The sequence below is a fragment of the Barbus barbus genome (assembly GCF_936440315.1).
Source record: "Barbus barbus genome assembly, chromosome: 36".
NCBI classification, from domain to species: Eukaryota; Metazoa; Chordata; class Actinopteri; order Cypriniformes; family Cyprinidae; genus Barbus; species Barbus barbus.
Window position 1 is genome coordinate 26,145,834 of NC_136714.1, and position 23,008 is coordinate 26,168,841.

The 23,008-nt window shown below is 39.5% G+C and overlaps 1 protein-coding gene across 1 annotated transcript in view; it reads left to right on the top strand.

The window, feature by feature from the left end:
• Positions 1-862: 862 nt before the first annotated feature.
• Positions 863-23,008, top strand: part of LOC306855744 (netrin-G2-like) — a 71,914-nt gene continuing 49,768 nt past the window's right edge. Inside the window, exons 1-2 of the mRNA XM_079394576.1 lie at positions 863-1,130; positions 2,675-3,368. Of these exons, the coding sequence (XP_079250702.1) occupies positions 3,147-3,368 (222 nt within the window). The 5' untranslated portion in view covers positions 863-1,130; positions 2,675-3,146. The remainder of the gene's footprint in view (positions 1,131-2,674; positions 3,369-23,008) is intronic.

Here is a 23,008-nt window from a genome sequence, read left to right on the forward strand (position 1 = left end):
CCCACCTAACTTCAATTCTGTCATTGTTTTTGCTCCGTGTTTTGCAATCAACTGTTGTTTTGGTGGTTTTTAATCAGCTCACACAGGCAGAAGAACCACAGGTGTAGTACATGACATTAACAAACAAAGCCAACATGTTCGTTTTTTCTATGCAACATAATACACACTATTTATCATTTAAAACACCAAAAATGTTTTGTTACTTGAAAAATTGTACATCTGCTATCTTTAAAATGAATAGCAAGCAAAAACCACTTATATTGATTATTATAGTTTTTTAATCAAATGCAATGATATTAGGCATGTTTTCAAATGCCATTGCATTAGAAAGTGTACTTTAAGAGGAACCATACTAAAAATGTAAATTAAAACTGTGATCAATACTTTAAAAGCATTTTTCTTCATTTTTCTTTTTTTTCTTGGCAACACATTAGACATCAAGAACCATTTGTCTGTTATGGGATATTGTGCTTCTTTGAAGTAAAAAAAAAAAACACAAAAAAGTTATTGCTGTAACCTACCAACCCTGTGCATTGAACAGCAAATATTGCACTGAGAGTTGCTCTATCAGCATTTCTGAATGGAAACAGAGAATCCATTCAATAAAAGAGGAAGAAAGCGACCTGTCAGAGGCTTTCCCGAGCAGGGAGGTCTGGAGAGCGTAAAAATGTGGATTCCCAGGTGCCTCAAGAGTGGGACGGTTCAGTTTCATCCCTCCAAGAAGACAGCAGAACAGCCGGGCCAGCCTGACTCAAACCAGCAGATAGTGATTGAGAGTGATGGTTAAATGGATTAGAGAGAGAGGGAGGGAGAGGGAGAGAGAGGGGAGGGAGATTTGCCATGAAGCTTTCTGCCCTTGAACACACAGGGCAAATCTGATCCAGTAAAGTAGACAGCACACGCACTACAAGTCCATATTCTCACTTTTGGATACTTCACACATACACACGCACCCTGCATCCAGCATCTCCTGGAGAAGTAGGGCACCGTCCTCCCCTGACAAACCGACAGAGTGTGCATTAAGAAACTCTCCGGCAGGGAGAGATAAAGATAAAAAAATAACACGGAAGAACCGCATCTTCGCTGCGGGAGGCGATGCCGTTTCCATACGGACCCAAGTCGAGCGCGCGGTGAGTCCATCTCAACTACTTCAGTCACCCGGATGAAACGAGCGTGTCAATGCATCTCACTTTTGATTTATGTTTGAAACGCCAAAAAGTTGTTTCTGCTCGAGTTCAAACGCAAAATCAGCCCTGTTACCGTTAAACGCGAGAGTGTGTTTTATCGCAGTTCCTCATCTTTAGTGTCGGGACGCGCGTGCGACACACCCCGTGCGTTTCCGCTCGCTCTGCAGAGGGAAGACCGATTTAAAACTGTTTTCTGACGCTAAACTACCACAGTTTTCAACTTTAGTCACGGTTTTTGTGACAGTGCGGATGTTGGATTACCTCCAGGGTGTGTATGAGGAACATCGATGCTTGTTTGAGATGTTTTACAGTACAGTACGGAGGAGGATATTCTGTCAGCCAGAGGAACTTGTACGTTTTTACGAGAGGTAGAACGAACATGCATCGCTTTAATTACTTTTCTATACTGTATTAACCTCCAACACGATCAGATTGGTGTTAAATGAAGAATTAAACACATTTAGGCGTTATGAAGACTAGTAAATTTGTTAATTCTGAGGTTAAAACTGGTAGTTGTGGTTGTAAGATTGAATATTATAGTTCGAAACTGTCATTAACTCATATAATGTTACATTTACCAACCTACTAAGTACTAAATTACTTAAAGTTCATCATAACTGGCCTCTCAAAGCCAAAGAAATGCATATATTCTCTAAAACACCGTCTACTCAACATTAAATGCCCATATAAGATAACAAAAACTTTTTAAAACCTAAATGGTATGCATTGTGCAGGGAATTCTTAAAACGGCCATTTCCCCATAAATTATATTGCAGTTCTTACTTTTTATTCGTGAAACTTTTAAATATCTTACGATAAAAGCGTATGCAATAAAGATTTGAAAATATGTCTTGTTTACTGTGAAATTACATGCAAATATGATATTTTCTACCTCATCTGATTTAAAATGTTGTAATGTAGTCAGGTTGATTCAGTCTTTTTTGACTTGAATAAAAGCAGATCCTACCATGCGAAGCATATGGTTACTTACTTGATTTTTACAGGCATGCATTGCATTTGCAACCTTAGAAATGGATGTCGTCGCTATACGCGTATCTGCACATGTGAGACCATTCCTCACTCCTCCCATTTCCCAATGGAAATGAAATGTGGTTCATTCAGGAAACTATACCGTGCAATATTTAACATACAATCTCTGCATGGTAATATCTTCATGAGATATGTCGCACATCCCTTTTGCTTCTCTTCCTCGAAGTCCTGTCTTGTATAATTTCTGTCTGTGAAGTATGTGTGTGTGCATGTACCACGCATGTTCCTCACTCCAGACTCGTGTTGTATGCGAGATAAGCCATCTGTCCGGACTGGTGGCGGTTCACAGGATGACATCCAACGTCTGTTTAGGAGGAGGTTTAGCAAATTAGACCATCAGCAGAAAGAAGAGCTAGAAAAAAACAGGCTAACATCAAGAGCTTGTGTACAAAAGAGCAGTGAAGTTAAACACTGAAATGTGTGGTGTTTGCTTTCAGGACCATGGACAGCAGCTGCTAAAGAGTGAAGGATGCGACCAGGCAGACATTTCTGAGCTTGGAAAACCCACTTCATGTGACCTTCGGGACATAAATATGCTCTGCGGTGACGCAGTCCAGGAGCTGCTATGGATGTAGGTCCAAGTAGAAGCATCAGCACCTTAGACCCAACATATCAGGACAGTGTCCAAACACGCAGACGTAAGACAGAAGTCAATACACAAAACAATAAACTTGCTTTACAAGACTTCCTCTCAACCTCATAACAACGAAACACTTTTATGCACATTTTCATTTTCTATATATCTGACTTTTTCTTTTTGGAGTAATGACCGTGGCGATGTTATGGGATGTTTTAACCTGACCACCGGTGCTGCTGTTCCATGTTAACACGTCCCACCTCTGAACCCACGGTGGTCCCTGTTCCGTTTCTCCGGACCCTTGGAAATCCCCTCTTATTCGCACGCCTGCCATGCGTGTATGCGCGGGACTCCTCTACCTGCTGGTGCATGTGCTGGCGAGAGCAAGAGGCCAGTACGACCTGTGCAAGTCTCTCGTGAGCACGGACGAAGGCGCTGTGTGGGAGCATTACGCGTGCCAACCCAAAGCCCAGGCCATGAAGGAGTACATGCGCATCCGTGTTGAGCCGCCGGGAGTCACCTGCGGGAACCCACCGGAGAGATTCTGCACTCTGGTGAGTCCTCTGGAAAAAATGACTACTTTTATTCAACGAGGATGTGTTAAATTGATCAAAAGTCACAGTTAAAACATTTATAGTGTTGAAAAAGATTTCAAAATTTCAGCAAATCAGCATATTAAAATGATTTGTGAAGGATCATGTGACACTGAAGATTGGAGTAATGATGCTGGAAATTCAGCTTTGCATCACAGAAAAAAAAAGTACATTTTAAAATATATTCAGTTATTTGAAATTGTAGTAATATTTAATAATATTACAGTTTTTACTGTATTTTAGATTAAATAAATGCATCTTTGGTGAGCAGAAGAGACTTTCAAAAACATTATAAATATCACCAACCCAAACATATGAACGCAGGTGTTCTGAGAAATAAAACCACAGGCTCTGTAAAATATATTGAAGTGTTAAAATCAACATTAACCTGTCAGGGAACTGTTGTGTGTCTGTCATGTGTTCCTGCCCCTTGTGCCCATATTTGGTTTGTTTCCTGTCCTTGTCATATGTAATCATTAGTTAATTCTTGTCTAGCCGTGTTCGTCTCGTTATCTATGATTTACCTGTGTATATTAGTCCTGTCTGTTCCGTTAAACTTTGTCTGGTCTACTCGTTATCCCCGGTGTTGGATGTCTGTGTCTTACCCTGCCTTGCCTTGTCTTGCCCTGCCTTGATGTTAAGTAAAGTATGTTATTTGAGTTTATATCCTCGTCTGCGTGTTCCTGGTTCCTCCCTCGTGTGTGCACCGTGACAGAAGACCAGACCAAAACAGTAAGCGGCGCCCCTTCACCTCGTTTTGTTTTCCGTTTTTTAAAAGTCTTTTTGTTTGTTCCTGTTTTGTTTGTCCCTCGCGGCATGGAAGTCGCCACTCGACATCCCGCTTTAGCCCACTGCAAGTCGGCGTGGGAGTTCGGCAGGATTACCGCGAGTGCCGCGAGTCCGCTGGCCGCGAGCCCTGCAGTCTGACGATCGCGGGACAAGTTCGCCGTTGTCCGCGGCTCATCCAACCCGCCGATCGCGGGAGATGTCCGCGGCTATCCCAACCTCGCCGCTCACACCGAGCCCGCCGTTCGCGGGAGTTCACGCCGCCGTCCGCGGCACACCGAGCCCGCCGTTCGCGGGAGATCACGCCGCTATCTGCGGTTCACCCAAGTCCGCCGTCTGTGGGGAAAGCCAACCCACCGTCGGCGGCTTCACAATGCCCGCCGGTCCGCCTCTGACTCAATGCCCGCCGGTCCGCCGCTGACTCAAGCCCACCGGATTGCCGCTGACTCAAGCCCACCGGATTGCCGCTGACTCAAGCCTGCCGGTCGCCGATACCCTCTCCGTGGATCAAGTCCCACCCAAGTCCGCCGTCCGTGGGGAAAGCCAACCCACCGTCGGCGGCTTCCCCAAGTCACGCCGCCGTTCGCGGCTCACCGAGCCCGCCGTTCGCGGGAGTTCACGCCGCTACCCGCGGCTCACCGACCCCGCCGTTCGCAGGAGATCACGTCGCCGTCCGTGGGGAAAGCCCACCCACCGTCGGCGGCTCCCCTGTGCACGCCGCCGATCCGCCTCTGACTCAATGCCCGCCGGCCAGCCTCTGACTCAAGGCCCACTGGATTGCCGCTGACTCAAGCCCGCCGGATTGCCGCTGACTCATGCCCATCGGCCGCCATGACCCTCTCCGTGGATGAAGTCCACACGTCACGGCCAGGAGTGCCGTATGTATGTCTCGTTGTGCCCACAGGAACATTTTAACTTACCATGTCATGTCTTGTCCATGGAGACTCGTCTGGGGCAGGCGGCTCCTTGAGTTGTGGCCATGGAGGCCAGTCGCAGCCGCTTGCCCCCCCTGTCGCAGAAGTGGAGGAGGTTGCTGAGGGACCCTGTGAGGGCCCCTGACTCCTCGTCATGCCCAGAGGAAGCCTCAGCTTCCTAGCCAGCCCAGGAGGGCTTCTGGTTCCTGTGGGATGTCCTGTCGTGTTTGTCTGACCCTGGAGGGTTTCTGTCGTGTCTTGTACTGTTTTGTCTGTCTAGCCCCGGAGGGCTCCTGATACCCCCTGGATTCCCCATGGAAATTTTGGGGGGGGGGGTAGTAGAGCTCTGGGTGGAGTGGGTGGGCCGAAGAAGGATGCCATGGCCACAGTTACCACCTGCCATGGCCTCCTGAGCTCCCTGCTCCGCCATGGGTCCTGTCTGTCTGTTCCGCTCTGGAGGTCCCCGTCCTGTGGTCCGTGTCTGTCCTGAGAGGCCTCCAGAGCGCCCACCCCCCCTCCCCGATGGAACTGTTAAGGCTCGGGACGAGCCTTTCGGGAGGGGGGAGTTATGTCAGGGAACTGTTGTGTGTCTGTCATGTGTTCCTGCCCCTTGTGCCCATATTTGGTTTGTTTCCTGTCCTTGTCATATGTAATCATTAGTTAATTCTTGTCTAGCCGTGTTCGTCTCGTTATCTATGATTTACCTGTGTATATTAGTCCTGTCTGTTCCGTTAAACTTTGTCTGGTCTACTCGTTATCCCCGGTGTTGGATGTCTGTGTCTTACCCTGCCTTGCCTTGTCTTGCCCTGCCTTGATGTTAAGTAAAGTATGTTATTTGAGTTTATATCCTCGTCTGCGTGTTCCTGGTTCCTCCCTCGTGTGTGCACCGTGACATAACCCCAAAAACATATCAAATACTCACTTTGAAAATCCACCAGAAATAGTACACCATCCAGGCAACTTTGGCCTGCTTTTGTCAACATGCCACTGTATCGGGGGACGTATTAATTCCAATCTTGCATACTATTCAGGACAGACAGAATGTGAAATGGGGAAGTAGGGTGTGATAAAAAATATACAGCATGCTAATTCCTGTTTCTCACAACCAGAAGTTTAAAGATTATGTGTCACATGGTCAGCAGGCTTGACTGAGATGTGTTTCTACCTGCATGCTTTTTTTTTTGCTCATTAGCCTGGCAAATACAATTAAGTGATGTAATGTTTCCCAGTAGCTGTAACTCATTTGCCTATAAGCTGGTAAGTGGGAGATCATCATAATAAAGGAATAGTTCACCAAAAATGAAAATCTGTTGACAGCTTACCCACCCACTGGTCATCCAAGATGTAGATGTATTTGTTTGTTCATGAGAAGAGATTTGGAAAATGTAGCATTTCATCACTTGCTCAGCAATGGATCCTCTGCAGTGAATGGGTGCCGTCAGAATGAGAGTCTGATAAAAACATCACAATAATCCACATCACTCCAGTCTATCAATTAACATCTTGAAAAGCCAAAAGCTGCACGTTTGTAAGAAACAAACCAATCATTAAGATGTTTTTAACTCCAAACTGTTGCTTCTGGCTAAAATATGAATCCATGATCCATAACATTGCTTCGTCCAGTGAACTGTTCCTTTAAGATTACTGCTTACCAGCTGCACTTGTTCATTTGATTAACTGATGCATTGAGTTTGCATCTTGCATCTGTTTTATAAAATAAAACTATTAAAATATAATGATTATTGCACAAAAGTGGGTTTGACTAACTAATTATACTAACTTTATAGAATTTACAAAGTGTCAATTAGTACCTGGATGGGACGGACCACAGGCAGATGTTTCCAGATTGTTCCTTGATTAATTTTTTGACCACTAGCCATTGGCCAGTGCAAACTAAGCAGGGCTTGTAGAACGGTGCCAAACTGCGCCCATTATGGGGGTGGAGGTCTTGAAGCAGCGTTAATTTGAGCAGGATGTGCCGTGCAGGTCACCGACCGCAGCAGAAAAAAATGCAGCTGAGGTCAGCAGGAGTGGAGAGCAGAAGGCCGAGGTGTTGTTTACCCACGTGGGTTAGTTGGCAGAGTCAGGCTCACAGGAACAGAGGACCGGGAGGATGTCGAATTTCACTTCACTTATAGCAGGGTCAGCAGGTTATTCTCAAGGGCAAGGAGGTCATGCGGTGCACGATATGGGGTTTATTTAGTGAGAACACACAGAATCAAAAGATATAAAAGACAACATACAGAATCAAAAGATATTCCATGGTCAATGAGTTCTGTTAGTAAAAGAAGGTGTGATTGGTGCTTGCCTGTGCAAAAGTTGTGCAGCTGTAAATGTGACCGCACTTTTGGGATGTTGTGGATGGTTGCTAAGGTGTTGCTAAGTTGTTTCTTTCTGTCTGGTGCAGGGTTATTATAGTTAACTAAAACAAAAAAATTACTTGAAATACAATGAATTCTCATCTAGTTTAACTTAATGTAACAAATAAAAAGTAAAATAATTTATATGTATACATATAGATATGGCTTGGGTCCATCCTTCAAAGTAAGTCTAATATTTTTTCACCTGTTTAGTACTTTAGTTTAATGCTTAAACTCGAGTAAGAGCAACCAGTGATGCTTGACTTTGCAGAAGAAAGAAACAAGCAAAAGGTTGTGCAGGCTGAAGAGAACAAGAGCATAAATAAATACTAGTGTCAGGGGAAAAGAGGTAATACAACCCTGATTAAATTATCCAGACACTGCAATGTCGTGCACAAACACATAAACTTTGTTCACTATGATTGTGCCTTTTCACTATGATGAAGCTGCTGGTGGGACTGATGCAGGAAAAAACACATACGGTTATTGGTCTCGCATGGGAGCCGGAAATGGACACAGCTCTCACACACTTAACAGTTAATGATCTGTTTAATGTGAGGCTAAAGGAGACCCATTTTCTCTTACACACACATTTACACAAACACAACTTAAAGGGAGGGTTCACCCAAAAATCTCAATTCTGTCATGATTTACTTAGACTTGACTTGGAATATGGTGTTCAGATTATTTTTATGACTATGGAAAAGAACAGTGTGAAGTGAACATTCTGCAAAACATTTACAGAATTATCATTTTTATTAGCACTATTCCTTTAAATCGCGTTTGCGTTAGTTCTGGTTTAAGTAAGAATCAGAATTTTCAGAGTAGCTTTGCATGCCACAATTTTGTCATCATTTACTTGCCATAAAACACAAAAGCAGATGGTTTGCAGAATGTTCTTTTTCATGGAGTGAAAGTAAATGGGTACAAATGCAGCCAAGCTTAAAGATTTAAGCAAAAAAACACCAGAAAAGGTAGTCATACATAAAATTTGAGCGCCATATTCCAAGTCAGGTCAGTTTGTAACAGCATGAGAGTGAGTAAAAGATGGCAGAATTGCAATTTTGGGTGAATTATACTTTTTAATTTTGTATTAGTCTCGGTTTAAGTAAGAATCAAAGTAACTTGCATGTCATAATATTCAAACAAATCCATCTATGGGTACTAGTTCCCCCAAAAAGTCACAATTCTGTCTTCATTTACTCATTCTAATGCCTTGCCTGACTTGGAATATGTTGCTCAAATTGTATGTATCACTACTTTTATGGTGCTTTTTGGTCATTTTTTAAAGCTTACCAGTGTTTGTCACTACTTTCAATGCACGAAAAAGAACAGTGTGAACATTCTGCAAATTATCTGCTTTTGTGGTTTATCTCAAGCAAATCATTACAGAATTATCTTTTTTATTATCAGAATTATCAGAATTAACTATTTAAATCCCCCTAGATGGATTTTTTTGAATATTGTTACATGCAAAGCTACTCTAAAATACTGATTCTTATTTAAACCCGGACTGGAAAAGCCACTGTAACACACACACACACACACACACACACACACACACACACACAGACACAAACCCTTGAATTGTTGTGCCGGAGCTGGCCGCTAATGGACTCGCCTCTGGAATGTTCCTCGGGTCGTCCCGAGCGCTTTAATATTAATGGGGCCCTTAATGGTCCCGCCAGCAGACATCCACAGCGCGCCCGAACGTTTTCCTTTTACATTCTAGACATGACGAGGTCGGGCAGCCTGGCACAGTCAGCACTTTGCAACAGACGGGATCCTCCCTAGCATCTTTCCTTCCAAGAAAATGACAAATGCAGATGACAGAGAAAAGCGGGGTGGAAACCGAGTATTGTTAACCCACAGCCAGGTTAAAATTACTGAGAGCGTTAAAAAATTGCAACATCTTTGAAATACAGTTTGCACTATGAAGACACAGTCAGTTTCAGTGCTCAGAAATCCCTCGCCAGTCAAAATAGAGCGTCTGTTAAAACTAAAAATACACAAATGGCTTGTTTTAAACTGCCACAAGGTTCTGACTTCAGCTAGATGAACCACTACTGTCCACATTTACACATTAATGGCCCTTTTTCAGTGTTTAGAAACCAGGCCCACACACCCACAAGGAGGACGTCTACAAGAACAGTATTATTCCTAAACAACATCTATACAAAAATGTAATGTAAATATACTTAAAAATGTAAATAATAAATGTGTGTGTGTGTATGTATATATATATTCACTGCCGCTCAAAAGTTGCAATTTAAAATAACAGTTGTCAATTATACTATACTTTAAAATCAAATTTATTTCTGTGATCAAAGCTGAATTTTCAGCATTCACATGTGACATGATCCTTCAGAAATCATTCTAATATGCTGATTTATAATCAATGTTGGAAACCGTTGTGCTGCTTCATATGTTTTTGGGGACCTGTGATATTTTTTTTTTTTAGGATTCTCTGATTAATGAAAAGTTAAAAAGAACAGCATTTATTTAAAAAATAATATACAATGCTATTCAAATGTTTGTTAAAATTAATACTTTTATTCAGGAGGGATGTGTTAAATGAATAAAAAGTCATAGTAAAGACTTTATACTGTTAGAAAAGATTTCTATTTTGAACAAATGCTGTTTTTTTTTTTTTTACTTTTATTCATCAAAGAAAAAAGTATCACAGGTTCCAAAAAACAATATGAAGCAGCACAACAGTTTCAACTCTCATAATAAATCAGTATATTAGACTGATTTCTGAAGGATCATGTGACACTGAAGACTGGAGTAATGATGCTGAAAATTCAGCGCTGCATCACAGAAATAAATTCTATTTTAAAGTATATTAAAATAGGAAACCAATATTAGAAATTGCAGTAAGATTTCACAATATTACTGTTTTTTCTGTATTTTTGATCGAATAAATACAGCCTTGATGAGCAGAAGAGACTCCCTTAAAAAACATAAAATCTTGCTGATCCCAAACTTTTGAGCGGCAGTGTATATAATTTCAATTTATATATGAAATAACACACACACGTTATATATACATACATATCAGGGCTCCAGACTGCGACTAGAACGAGTGAAGTTTTTGCTGAGGTTGCCACTGGCGACTATGTAGCCTATATTTACATGTTATGACTGTTTTGCGATCACATCTGTTGTTATGTTCACGTATTAAACTGAGACGATGCGCATCAAAGTTTTAATGGAAAAAAGGAGTTTCAAACAGTCCTCATCTCTGCCGAAATACCTGCTAAACGGAGCTCAGTTGTGCAGCACGAGAGAGACGTGCAAAGTGAAAGTGCAGAAAAGTAGTGTCTATTTCATGCACAACTTGAACAAACTTCAACAGGTAAAGCTGGCAGCTGTGTGGATATTGGCCATATCGTTAACAATTCTCGTTTATAATCATTACTAATATGGCTTCTTGTTATGAAGATCTTAGTCTATATATGCTGTGTTCTGTTAATGCGTGAACTTCATATTAGCCTGTTTGCAGCGAAGTTTTTTTCTTATAGGAGTAGGGTTGTGCCATATCATATCGTCCACGATAATACTGGTATAAATTTGTACATGATATAAAAGTGTCATATCGCGATATCAATGATATAGCAACTTGATGACGTATGCACCGATTGTTCGGCAGCCGAAATTATTCGGACGAATAAGCAAAAAGACCAAATAAATTGGAATTTGTGCTCTGCATTTAACCCATCCAAGTGTACACACAGTAGTGAACATACACCCGGAGCAGTGGGCGCCCGGGGAGCAGTTGGGGGTTCGGTGCCTTGCTCAAGGGTCTCACCTCAGTCGTGGTATTGAGGATGGAGAGAGTGTTAGTTATTCACTCCCCCCCACCTACAATCCCTGCCAGACCTGAGACTCAAACCCACGACCTTCGGGTTACAAGTCAGACCCTCTATCCCTTAGGCCACGACTGCAGCGCTGCATCTCATGTTTCCGATGAGAAGAGGAAGGGGTGGGTTTTGCTGGTTAATGTATGATGACGTGAAATGGCCTTAAAGAATTAAATACACTGCAGAACGTTATGTTTTCTAATACATGCATAAATTGCAATCAAACAGCGCTGCAGGAGCTCGCGACGCTGTCTCGTTAGCCAGGGTTCAAAGTCCAAACTGCGAGGGAAATCTGCACTGAAACTGTGTTACTCGTCAGTTGCTCAGTAACACTTTTATGAATTTTTACAAGGCATGTGACATTGTGATACGTGCATCCTCCCAAATTAGTAATGAGAATAATTTATAAATCTGCTGCTGTCAACAAAAAGAAGCACTGAGGACTTCCTGTGGGTTTCCGTCAAAATAAAAGCTCCATCAACATTCATAAATGTTAGTACTGTCATCTTACTGTTCTGTTAAATAAAATTTAAAAGACAATACTAATGATAATAAGTACAACAGCTCTAATAATACATTTATTATATTACATATAGTGTTCAAAAATGTTTTAAAAGAATTCCTTCTGCTCAGTAAGGCTGCATTTATTTGCAAGCCTGATTCAAGAAGGGGGTCTCAAAAATGGCCACAAAATATTATTTTACTAATGTCAAAAAATGATCAGTGTTAAATAAGTATTTTTTTAATTGTTATTTTGTATTAGTGTACAATGTTTAAAAATAATAATTTATCCCATGTAGTGTCCATTTCATTCATTTAACATTTAATATTTGAGGCATCCAAGCTATTTGACATATTTGACAATTACATTTTTTTAAGTAACGCAATAGTTACTTTCCCTGGTAATTGGTTTCTTTTATAATGATGTAACTCGGTTACTATTTGTGGTGAAAAATGGCCTTCATTGTGTTTGCACTAATAAATGCTGCTGCCTGCCAGCTGCAATCACCAATAAAACGTTGTTCCATATTTTTTTGTATATCGTCATAAATATCATTATCGCAAATATTCTTGAAATATCGTGATATAATTTTGAGGCTATATCGCCCACCCCTATATAGGAGCCTATGGCTCCTTACTCGATTTTTTTTGTCTGGAGCCCTGCATACATACACACACACACACATAACGCCAAACTAAACACCATCATTCCCAATTAACAAGTGTCCAGCCCTGCATTTTTTCCTCTTTACACATCATATCCTGTTTCAATTGGAAATATGTCAGATTACGGAAGCAAAACGAGTTAAACATGTTATTTCACGTGGAATTTAATAATCTCTCGCATCTCACAGCAGCTGCTCTTTTTCTAATCTGTGTGTGTTACTGCGTGTTTTGTGTCCAATGCTGTGGTTGCATGTGTTTGCGTGTGTGTGCTTGTCCCAGTTTGTGCATGTTTCTGCCCAAGGTCCAAAATTAACACTCACTGAGCTACATATGTGAGTAAAAATGACCTGTGCAGAGCTACTCCTCAGTTGGCTGGTAAATAAAACTGCAACATAATGCATACTAACATCTGTCAAGACTCTAAACACTTACACCACAGTATTAAATTTACTATTGGAAAACATTTAAATCCAATTTTTTTCTGTTTAATGCCATGTGGTGACACATACTGTATGTGCAAATTTTCTCACATTAAGCCACTAAAATGCAACAGGGATGCTCATCTGGCTTGTTTTGTAGAGTATATGATGCTGCAAATGAGACAATGACCTGCACTGTTTGTCACAATGACCTGCAGGAAAACTGCAAAATAATTCCTCTGTCATATACTCTTAAAAATAAATCTTCTTAATTGGCATCCATGGTTCCATTAAATGTATACACCCAAAAAGGAAAATTTGCTGAAAATGTACTCCCCCTCAGGCCATGCAAGATGTAGACGAGTCTGTTTCTTCATCGCATTTGGAGATATGTAGCATTACATCACTTGGTCACCAATGGATCCTCAATGGGTGCCGTCAGAATGAGATTCTAAACAGCTGATAAAAACATCACAATAATCCACAAGTAATCTACACCACTCCATTCCATTAATTAACATCTTGTGAAGCCAAAAGCTGCGTGTTTGTAAGAAGCGAATTCATTATTAAGACCTTTTTAACTTTAAACCATTGCTTCTGGCTGAAATATGAATCCATAATCCCCAAAAACGTTGAAAAACATGTTGTTTTTTAAGAGTGTAGGTAAAATTATGTAAAATAAAAATATTGCAGAATAGTTTCATGGCCAGTAATATTTATGGCTAGTAATTTTTCTCAGTTCACCCACCACTGGCAGATGTGTGGCATGGTTTGTTTTCAAGTGCTTGATTCTTAGTTGGCTCTTGTTGTCTGGGAAGAAAAAGCGAGAGAGAAAGAGAGATCCCTAATGATGGGGGAATCACAGCTTAGTTCAGCGGAAAAAGGGAGCAACACACACACACACACACACACACACACACACACACACACACACACACATTAAGCATGTGTTGTTCATGCACACACCTCCCTGAAAGCACACAACCACAGTGCACATGAAACAGTAAGACATGTCAATGCGTGTATGAAAGTAAAAAAACCTTGTGCTACACAACAGTGCTCTCTGATTTAGAGGCACAAATGAGCCAGTGCTATAAATAGAAATGAGAGAGAGAGAAGCGGAAAGTGAAGAAGTAAGAGGCGGAGGAAACAGGAAGAAGGGAGAAGAGATATGACAGAAGATAGAAAACAATGAGACTGCTACAATAGAATGCTAACATTATTTTACTGAACATACTGTATACCGCCTACTTTTTACAAATAGAAAGTAAAACAGTAGGAAATATCCCATTTCAAACAGTAGCATGCTTCTTGTGAAAAAATCTACTAAATTATAATTTATTATTAATTATTATGGACAATAGAAGTAATTATGAAATTAGTTCAGTTTAGTGTCTGAAAACATTTATTTCACTCTTAAGCATATTTTATTATATTACTTCCATTATAAGTACTCTTTTGAAAGCATGCACAAGTGTACTTTTTTTTTTTTTTTTTTTACAAGGGATGTGCTGTTATCAACTATTTTCTCCCGTTAAATAATGCACCAAATCCCTGGAAATTGAAGGTTTAGTTGAGTGCACTGCATCTACTGTTGTATTGTACTGTGCAATTTGGTGCAAAGTAGTCATCTGGGTATTATAGTGCACACAGAAAATGTGCTTAATGTGCACAGTATACATAAGAAGATGAAGAAGATGGCTTTCACCAAGTGAAAGCAGCTTGAGGTGGACAGAGAAAGACAATAGACAGCTGGCAGCTAGAGTACTAGTTTAATAGGATGAATCTGTCGTTCTGCGTGTCTCGGCCTGATCTCACTGATGTCAGCACTCAGCCATAAAGTTTCATGCTACAAACTAAACAAGAAAGCTGAGAAAACACTTTGAAGAGTTGTGGAGATCTAGAATAAAGGAATGAGATCATTATTACATGCTTCCTGGTTTAATACTTGATATAGAAAATATGGAAATGTTTTCTATGCTATATATTTTCCATAAACCATTTCTGTATTCTTTGTTCTAAATTAACACAGTTTAATAAAATAAGCAGCTGAAGGGGCACTACACTGTAAAAAAAATTAGCAGTATTTTTTAAAACAAGAAAATACCATTTCAGTCTTTTTACTTTCTCACCATTTCTTTGTAATTATTTGTGAAATTGACTTGCTATTTTAGTAGTTTCTACACCAAATTATTTTGACTGGACAGTGATTTTACCATGTGTAGTTACTGCAGATGAAACACAATGTAGTGTCTAAAACCCCTTAACCATAAAATTCACTGCCTTAAGTGCAACATGGTACAAAACACCATTTACAATAAACAAATGTATTAATAATAATCATTATAATTTTCATTCATGCCAAAATTTATGATCAACCTCAGAGCGTAAAATAGCTTTCTCTGCATAATATTAGAAATACAGCAATATCACATATTTAGTCTGACATTCCTGAATATCATAATATCTATAACTAAAACAAATTATTGATTACATGTTAGGTTGTATGAGACTACTAGTACTGTTCATCTTAATACCCAGAATACTTACGTGAAGAACTTATAAAGAAAGTTTCCAAAGCTTTGACCTTAGTTTTCATTTCGAAAAGACTAATGTATTTGCAAGCGCTTTCCGACGTGCCAGAACTTTTATTAAAGAACAGCCTTTTTAGGTTTTGCCATCTTGTGGATTTTGTCATGAAATGTGGTTGCAGCGGATTTCTCTTTGGCTATATTTACACTTAATCATGGCACACACCTGTACCGAACACCAGGTGAGCGCCGCTGTTAGCAGTTCTGTATGCTTCTTCATTAGTTTTATTTATTGTTTGCTATGCTTTTAATTTTAGTTAAATACAAAAATACTAATACTTTATTATTGGGTGATTCAACACATAGATGTTTTACCAACTAAGAGGTTCAGCATTTTTAGAGTTTCATCCCTCTATCTGATGTGAGCATAAGTATTGGAACAGTTGCCTCAGGTCTTTCTAAGTGATCAGCTGTGTCCTGTTGCATTAATTCTTCAGATATTAAAAGCAGGGAATGTGTCGTATCAGTTATATCCATTACTTCTGTATTCTGAATCTTGCATTCGATGATTACAAACACAAACCAGGATGAAGACGAGGGAGCTGACTTTGAGAGAAAAGCAAGCAATTTGGATGCTAAAAGAAAAGAGGAAGTCAGTTAGAGCTCTAGTAAAAACAAAGGGCATGGAGAAATCAAGAGTTTGGAAACCACCAGCGACACCAGCAAACCAACAACGACCTGATCGGCTGAGAAAACAACAGTAGTTGATGACAGACAAATCATAAAAGCTGTGAAAATGAACCTTAAAAGACGTGTCTGTAAAATCACCAACAACTTCCAGAAAGCTGGGGTGATGCTCTGACAATCTACTGTCCTCAGGAGACTTTGACACAGAATTACAGATGCTACACAGCAAGATGCAAACCTCTGACCAGCACCAACAATAGAAAGGCAAGAGTAGAGTTTGCAAAAAAAACACAAAGGTGAGCCAGAAGAGTTTTGGAGCTGTGTTTATGGACCGATGAGACAAAGATGAACCTTTATCTAAGTGATGGGAAAGCAAAAATGTGGAGAAAAAAAGGGAACTGCAAAAGATCCCAAGCATACAGCCTCATCTGTAAAGCATGGTGGAGGTGGTGTCATGGCATGGGCATGCATGGCTGTCTCTGGAACAGGCCCTCTCAACTTTACTGATGACTTAATGTATGATGACAGTAGCAGAATGAATTTGGAAGGGTACAAAACCATCTTGCCTACCAATATTCAAGAAAATGCCACCAGATTCATTGGGAAGTGCTTCATATTGCATCAGGACAATGACCCAAAACACCCTGCCAGTTCAGTCAAGGAGTTTATAAGGGCAAAGAAATGGAAAGTCTTAGATTGCCCAAATCAATCTCCAGATTTAAATCTGATTGAACATGAATGTCACCAGCTGGAGAGGAGAATAAAGGCAGAAACTCCCCAAAACAAGCAACAATTGGAATTGGCTGCATTAAAGGCTGGGAAAAGTATTTCAAAGGATGAGAGCAAGAGTCTGGTGATGTCTATGGGTCACAGACTCACTGCTGTGATTGTGCGCAAGGGATCTGCAACTAAATAATAGCTTTTAATCTTTTATATCTGCCTTATGTTCAACTGTCCCAATACTTATGCTCACATCAATGAGTGGGATGAACTCTAAAAGTGCTGTTCTTTTTATTTGGTAAAACATATGTGTTGAAACGGCTAATAATAAAATGTGACATTCTGTAGTTTTGTCTCATATTCATCTTTTAATCATATTTGTAAATGTCTTGACTCCACAGCCAACAGAGCAATTTTGTCTTTACTGTTCCAATACTTATGGAGGGCACTGTATATATACATACAGTATAGTGTTTTAACATTTAAAAAAAAATCATACTTTACATTTAAGCTTTGTGCTGCCTAACTTGGCAACAGTTTAAGAAATCACATTTGTGCTCCCAGCTTGCAGGCTGTTCTAAATAGTAAGCAATAAAATAATTCTGCCTTATAAGATGCCTTATTAGTTCACGTCCTTCCCCCTTGCATATTTGTTTATTAAATATTTTGTCAAATTTAATAATTCGATTATGCTTTCAGCCATCAATAAGACTGCAGTACCGTCAGCTCCATTTAACACATTTTACCTCCAAAAAGCACAGAAAATACAAAAAAAGCCTGCAGATTCCATCTGGGGCTGCTATGATCCAATTCAGTCAGGATGCTGCCTTAGAAGGAAGCTGCCTATGTTGACTATAGTCAGCGAGAACAGACCAAGCTTTGGAACAGACGTACACTTCAGAGTGTATTCCTCAGAGTGCTGTATTCTTAGTGATGTTCTCATAAACCGAATTGAGCTCACATTGTGTTCTCAGTTTCTTAAAGGCCGCTATAACTCACTCTCACACACACACTTACAGTAAGAAGGTCTAAAGGTATATAAATCCACAGAGACGACAAAGAGAGAGACAGATTAACCGATTTTACAATACTGAAGTTGTTCTCTAACTGATTGCATGGGATGCGGATGGCACTAGGTAGAGTTCCAGTTTAACGGTGATGTAATGTCCCAGTTGGTTGGTTTAACAGGCTGCTATATGGACGCTGTGACAGGGATCTAGCTCAATGCTGATTGTTGTCGCAGCGACGGGATTCCAACGTGGATAATTGCTCTAGGAGCTTAGTGATGTGGGCCACCTGCCGGAACAGTTGGCTGTGTATGTGTGTGTGTTTATATGGGGCAGGAGGATGGGATTGTCACGAAAGCATAGACATGGTAGTTTTGCATCTTTGCCACATGCATTATTGGGCCAAGGTCATGGAAAAGACACACACTTTGTCAAACACTTGAAAAATTCATTAGAGAGAAAAGACGATCCTGTGTTATAATATTAAAACTCTGTGTCTAGAGTTTTTCTTAAACGTGTCTAGACAACAGAAATACACATATGCATGCATAGATACACATGCAAGCACACATCCATGCATGCAATCACACATATGCAAATACATGCACACAAGCACCCAAGTACACACACAGATGCAAATATACACACGCATACATACTGTACATGCAAGTTCAAGTTTGCAAAAACAATACAGGCATGAAAATGCATGCACACATCCACACAAGTATGCAAACACCCAAACAGACACATATTGATGAAATATACATGCAAGCTAGGGCTGCAGCGATTCGTCGACGTCATCGATTAAGTCGATTATGAAAATACGTCGATTAGCACCTTTAGCCACGCCCATTGCGCGAGCCTGCAGTTATCCCTACTTGAGACTGTTTTTTCTGCCATATTTAACACAAAACAAGACTCTAGAGCAGAAGGTAAAGGCTAGTATGGCAATATCACTTCATAGAGTTGCGTTCATAGAGCATTATTATTATACGACAGTCAGAACCGCATATAGCCGACTGACGCCTTTACATTGTCAGGATTCACAACCGCATTCAAAGCTGCACTGAATGAACGGGACACCACGGGACATCAAGTTGCCTATATAATCATGACGGGTTTAATGCACTCACAGAGACGGAGAAATGATTCGCGTTCATCTTAAGATCCACCAGAGCTGCCGTCAGTGCCGTGGGCGCGATCGCGCGAGCTCTTTGAGACGCGCGTGCCAAACGCGCACTCCACTCGCTAACAAAGCATTTAAAGTCGTTGTTAGTTGTTTAACTGTGTGTTGGATGGGACAAGCCTCGACTGGGCTCCTTTATTAAAAACGGGCTGTCAACTGTGATAAAACTTCCCAGTGTTATGACGCCATTTTTGATTCTTGAATGTGGTTGTGATTCAGCTGTTCATTCATACAGATATGTATTCAAGCAGATGTTTTAATCTGCTGAATAAATAAAACATTTCAAGTCTCTCAAGTCCCAAACAGTAACTGAATGCAGCCATAATGTGCATTCCTATTGATTGTATCACTGCCCTGTAATTCTTTCTTCCTTTCTTTTTTATTAATTATTTATTGTTATTATTTTTATTTTTCTCTATTTTCTTATTTTTTATTTATTGTTATTTTCTTTCTTAGATTTTTTTTTTATTATTTAATTTTCTCTATTTTCTTGTTATTATCTTTCTTTATTTATTGTTATTATTTTCTCTTTCCTTCTTTGTTGCTGTTATTTATTTTTTATTTTTTTTAAGTATTAATTATGAGAAAACGTTTGAATAAAATAAAAGATTAATAGCAGAAGTTACTGTTATTATTTATTGATAGTTTAAAGAATTCTTCAACTGATAAGAAAATAAAAAATTGATTAATGGAAAAATATTCGATAGATTAGTCGACAATAAAAATAATTGTTAGCTGCAGCCCTAATGAAAGCACACATAGATGCATAAAAACACATATGTACATTTGCAAGCATGTTATTATAACACCCAAGTACACAGATGCAAATATACATATACATGTATGCATACTGTACAGACACACTGAGGCATGCGAAACAACAATACAAGCAATCAAATGAATGCGCACACACACACACACACACACACACACACACACTCACAGGCATTGGCAATACATGCACACACTCAAACAAACACATATAGAAGAAATATACATGCAAGCACAAGTATGCACATTTGCAAGCATGCTAATACATGCACACAAGCACCCAAGTACACATACACACAGATGCAAGCACATGCATGTATACTGTATAGGTACACGTACAGACACACTCAAGCATGCAAAAACAACAATACATGCACACAAGCATGCACACTGCACACACACACACACACATAGATAAAATATACATACAAGCATTCATATACACATTTGCATTCACATACAGTACAGGCGTGCAAAAACAATGCACAAGTATTGCCAATACATCCACACAAGTATGCTTACACCAAAAAAACTCAAATTAATGAAATATATATGCAAGTACAAGTGCATGCAAGCACACACTTGCAGTTGGAACTTATTAACTTTTATTGTTTTTATAAAAAATAGTACTACTGATATATGAGCTAATGATATTTTTATACAGGACTCTAAAGCTAACCCTCACAGCAAACATTCTATGTTTTTACATTTTCATTATTTAGCATGTTAATTAAGCCGTTTTCCTCACGGGAACCATTGGCAGCTCCTCAGGATGCATGTGATTTCAGGTTTTACTATCATTCTGGGGACATTTGGTCCCTACAATATAAACAAAAGCTGACCCCCACACACACTCCACACACACAAATAGTGCTGTCAATCGTGCAATGCACAATACACATGGTAAGCACTCTAACGCTCCACTAAGTGTGTCAGAGGGTTGGGTTTCAATGGATTTGGGGGTTGAAGGTTTCTGTGTAACATTCTCCTCTTTAATCCAACTATAGTTTTAGCGTGTCGAGGGTCAGAATGAGTTTGTTCTTGAATACATGCAGGCAGTCCTGTCTGTCTGCACTGAAGAAACAGACAGCTGTAAGAGTGTAACAGAATGAGGTTTCTCTCTAATAACATTACGGAGAAAAGAGGAGGAGAGAGAAGAAACAAAAGATTAAAGGTGCATGTACAGAAATGAGTGGCGGTGCGGAGGCCTGTAGGAACAGAGCTGTAATGTGATCTTGGGGAAGAAGGTAACGTTAAACCCCTGTACTGGAGGGAGCTAATAGAGTCAGACAATCAGAGAGAACAGAATGTGTCTGAAAGGATGTACAATTCGCACTGTACAAATTCAGAGGAATAACTAGTCACTGAAATGTCCAAACTGTACGGTGTCTGCGGATCAAACGCTTGAGTTTGGTTTGAAACACTTACTGGCGACATAATGCAATATACAGTAGCTGACAGAACTGCATCCAGCATAGAGCATTGAACATTACATAACTGGAATTGTAGAAGCTGCTAGACTGCTGAGATGAACTCCAGGCTCATTTATGTTGCATAAAAAATAGCAAAGGCTGACAAAAATCAACAGTTATGATCTGATTGGCTGTTACACAACTTTTAGGAGCAAAAGTGGACAGGTTTTTATCAGGACAGGAAAGTTGAGGTGCCAAGTTGCAACTTGCAACAAGAGCTTTCGAGGAACAACTGGTCAAAGGACTTCCCAGAGTTTACAAGATCTGCTGCATCAAATCTTTGAAAAATATGCAAGAGGAAGTTATTAGCAATGTCAATGAGATGTTTGATTTGCATGTATAATAATAATAATAATATAAAATTTAATAACAGATAAATTGCAAAATACCCTCAAAGTTTGGGTTTATGAGATTTTTTAAAATGTTTTTGAAAGATGTCGCTTATCAAAGCTGGATTTTTTTGATCAAAATACTGTAAAATGGTAATATTGTGATTTATTATTGCAATTTAAAATAACTTTTCGAAAATGCTGATTACTAAAATACTTAAGAAACATTTCCTATTATTATCGATGTTAAAATCAGTTGTGCTCCTTAATATCTTTGTTGAAATCAAGGATGCACGATATTGGATTTTTGCCGATATCCGATATAGCAATATTTTTTAATTCATTTTGGCCGATACCAATACCGATATTTGTTTGGAAACAACACCAAAGTCTCTCCTGTGCAGAAATTATAAGACAAATCTTATTAATTTAGGTTAGTTTTTAACAAGAACTTATTTATTAGAATTAAATAAAAAAATAATGAAGGTTTTTTAACAGTATATTGATGCTTTGAAAATAAATATAAATAAACTATATAGATCGCTGCATTTTTCCCCCCGGAAAGATGCAGTGTTTACCCTAACATTTTATTTTAAGATTTAACATTTGTAGATGATCTAAAACAAGAGTTGTAAAAATTCTGAAAATATTTTAGAGCTCATGATTTGTTTGAAAAATAAAACGTTACACATTAATGAATAAATCAGTATAAATAAAATTATTTAATTTACAAGTGTCATGTTTGTGATTTTCTTCCCCATGTAAGCTATAGATTCTGACCATTAAATCAAAACATACTCATTATTTTATGACATCGATTACTGCTTTATTTAATCAGAAACACAGTCTAAATGTTATTTGTGTAGGCTATTTTACTTTTAATTTAATTAGAAGTAGGCCAGCAGCGCCCCTACAGATTAAAACTCCTTACCGAACGGCGTTAGGACCCGGGGGAGGCTGCCATTGCTGCCGCTGCACGTGGTATTACTGTTTACACACCGAACGCGTCATTCTGTACATGCTTTCACAGATTAAATGCAGCGATCCAAAACAGTCAATCTAATCGTCATTCAGACAAAACTTTGCTTCAAGAATGAGACACACTGCTGATGTGTTCAAATCACTAGCACACCCTGAGCACATGTGAGTTAACCCATTCCTCTTATCGGCAAGACATATCGGCACAATTTTTCATGTCAGGCTGATGCCGATAGTTACATTTAAAGCCATTATCGGCCGATTCCGATATCCGATAATATCGTGCATCCCTAGTTGAAATTATATTTTTCATGATTCTTTGATTAACAAACTTCAAAAGAAAAGCATTTGTTTATATTTAATGTGTTGTTGCTGAATACAAGTATTAATTAAAAAATCTTACTAACCTGA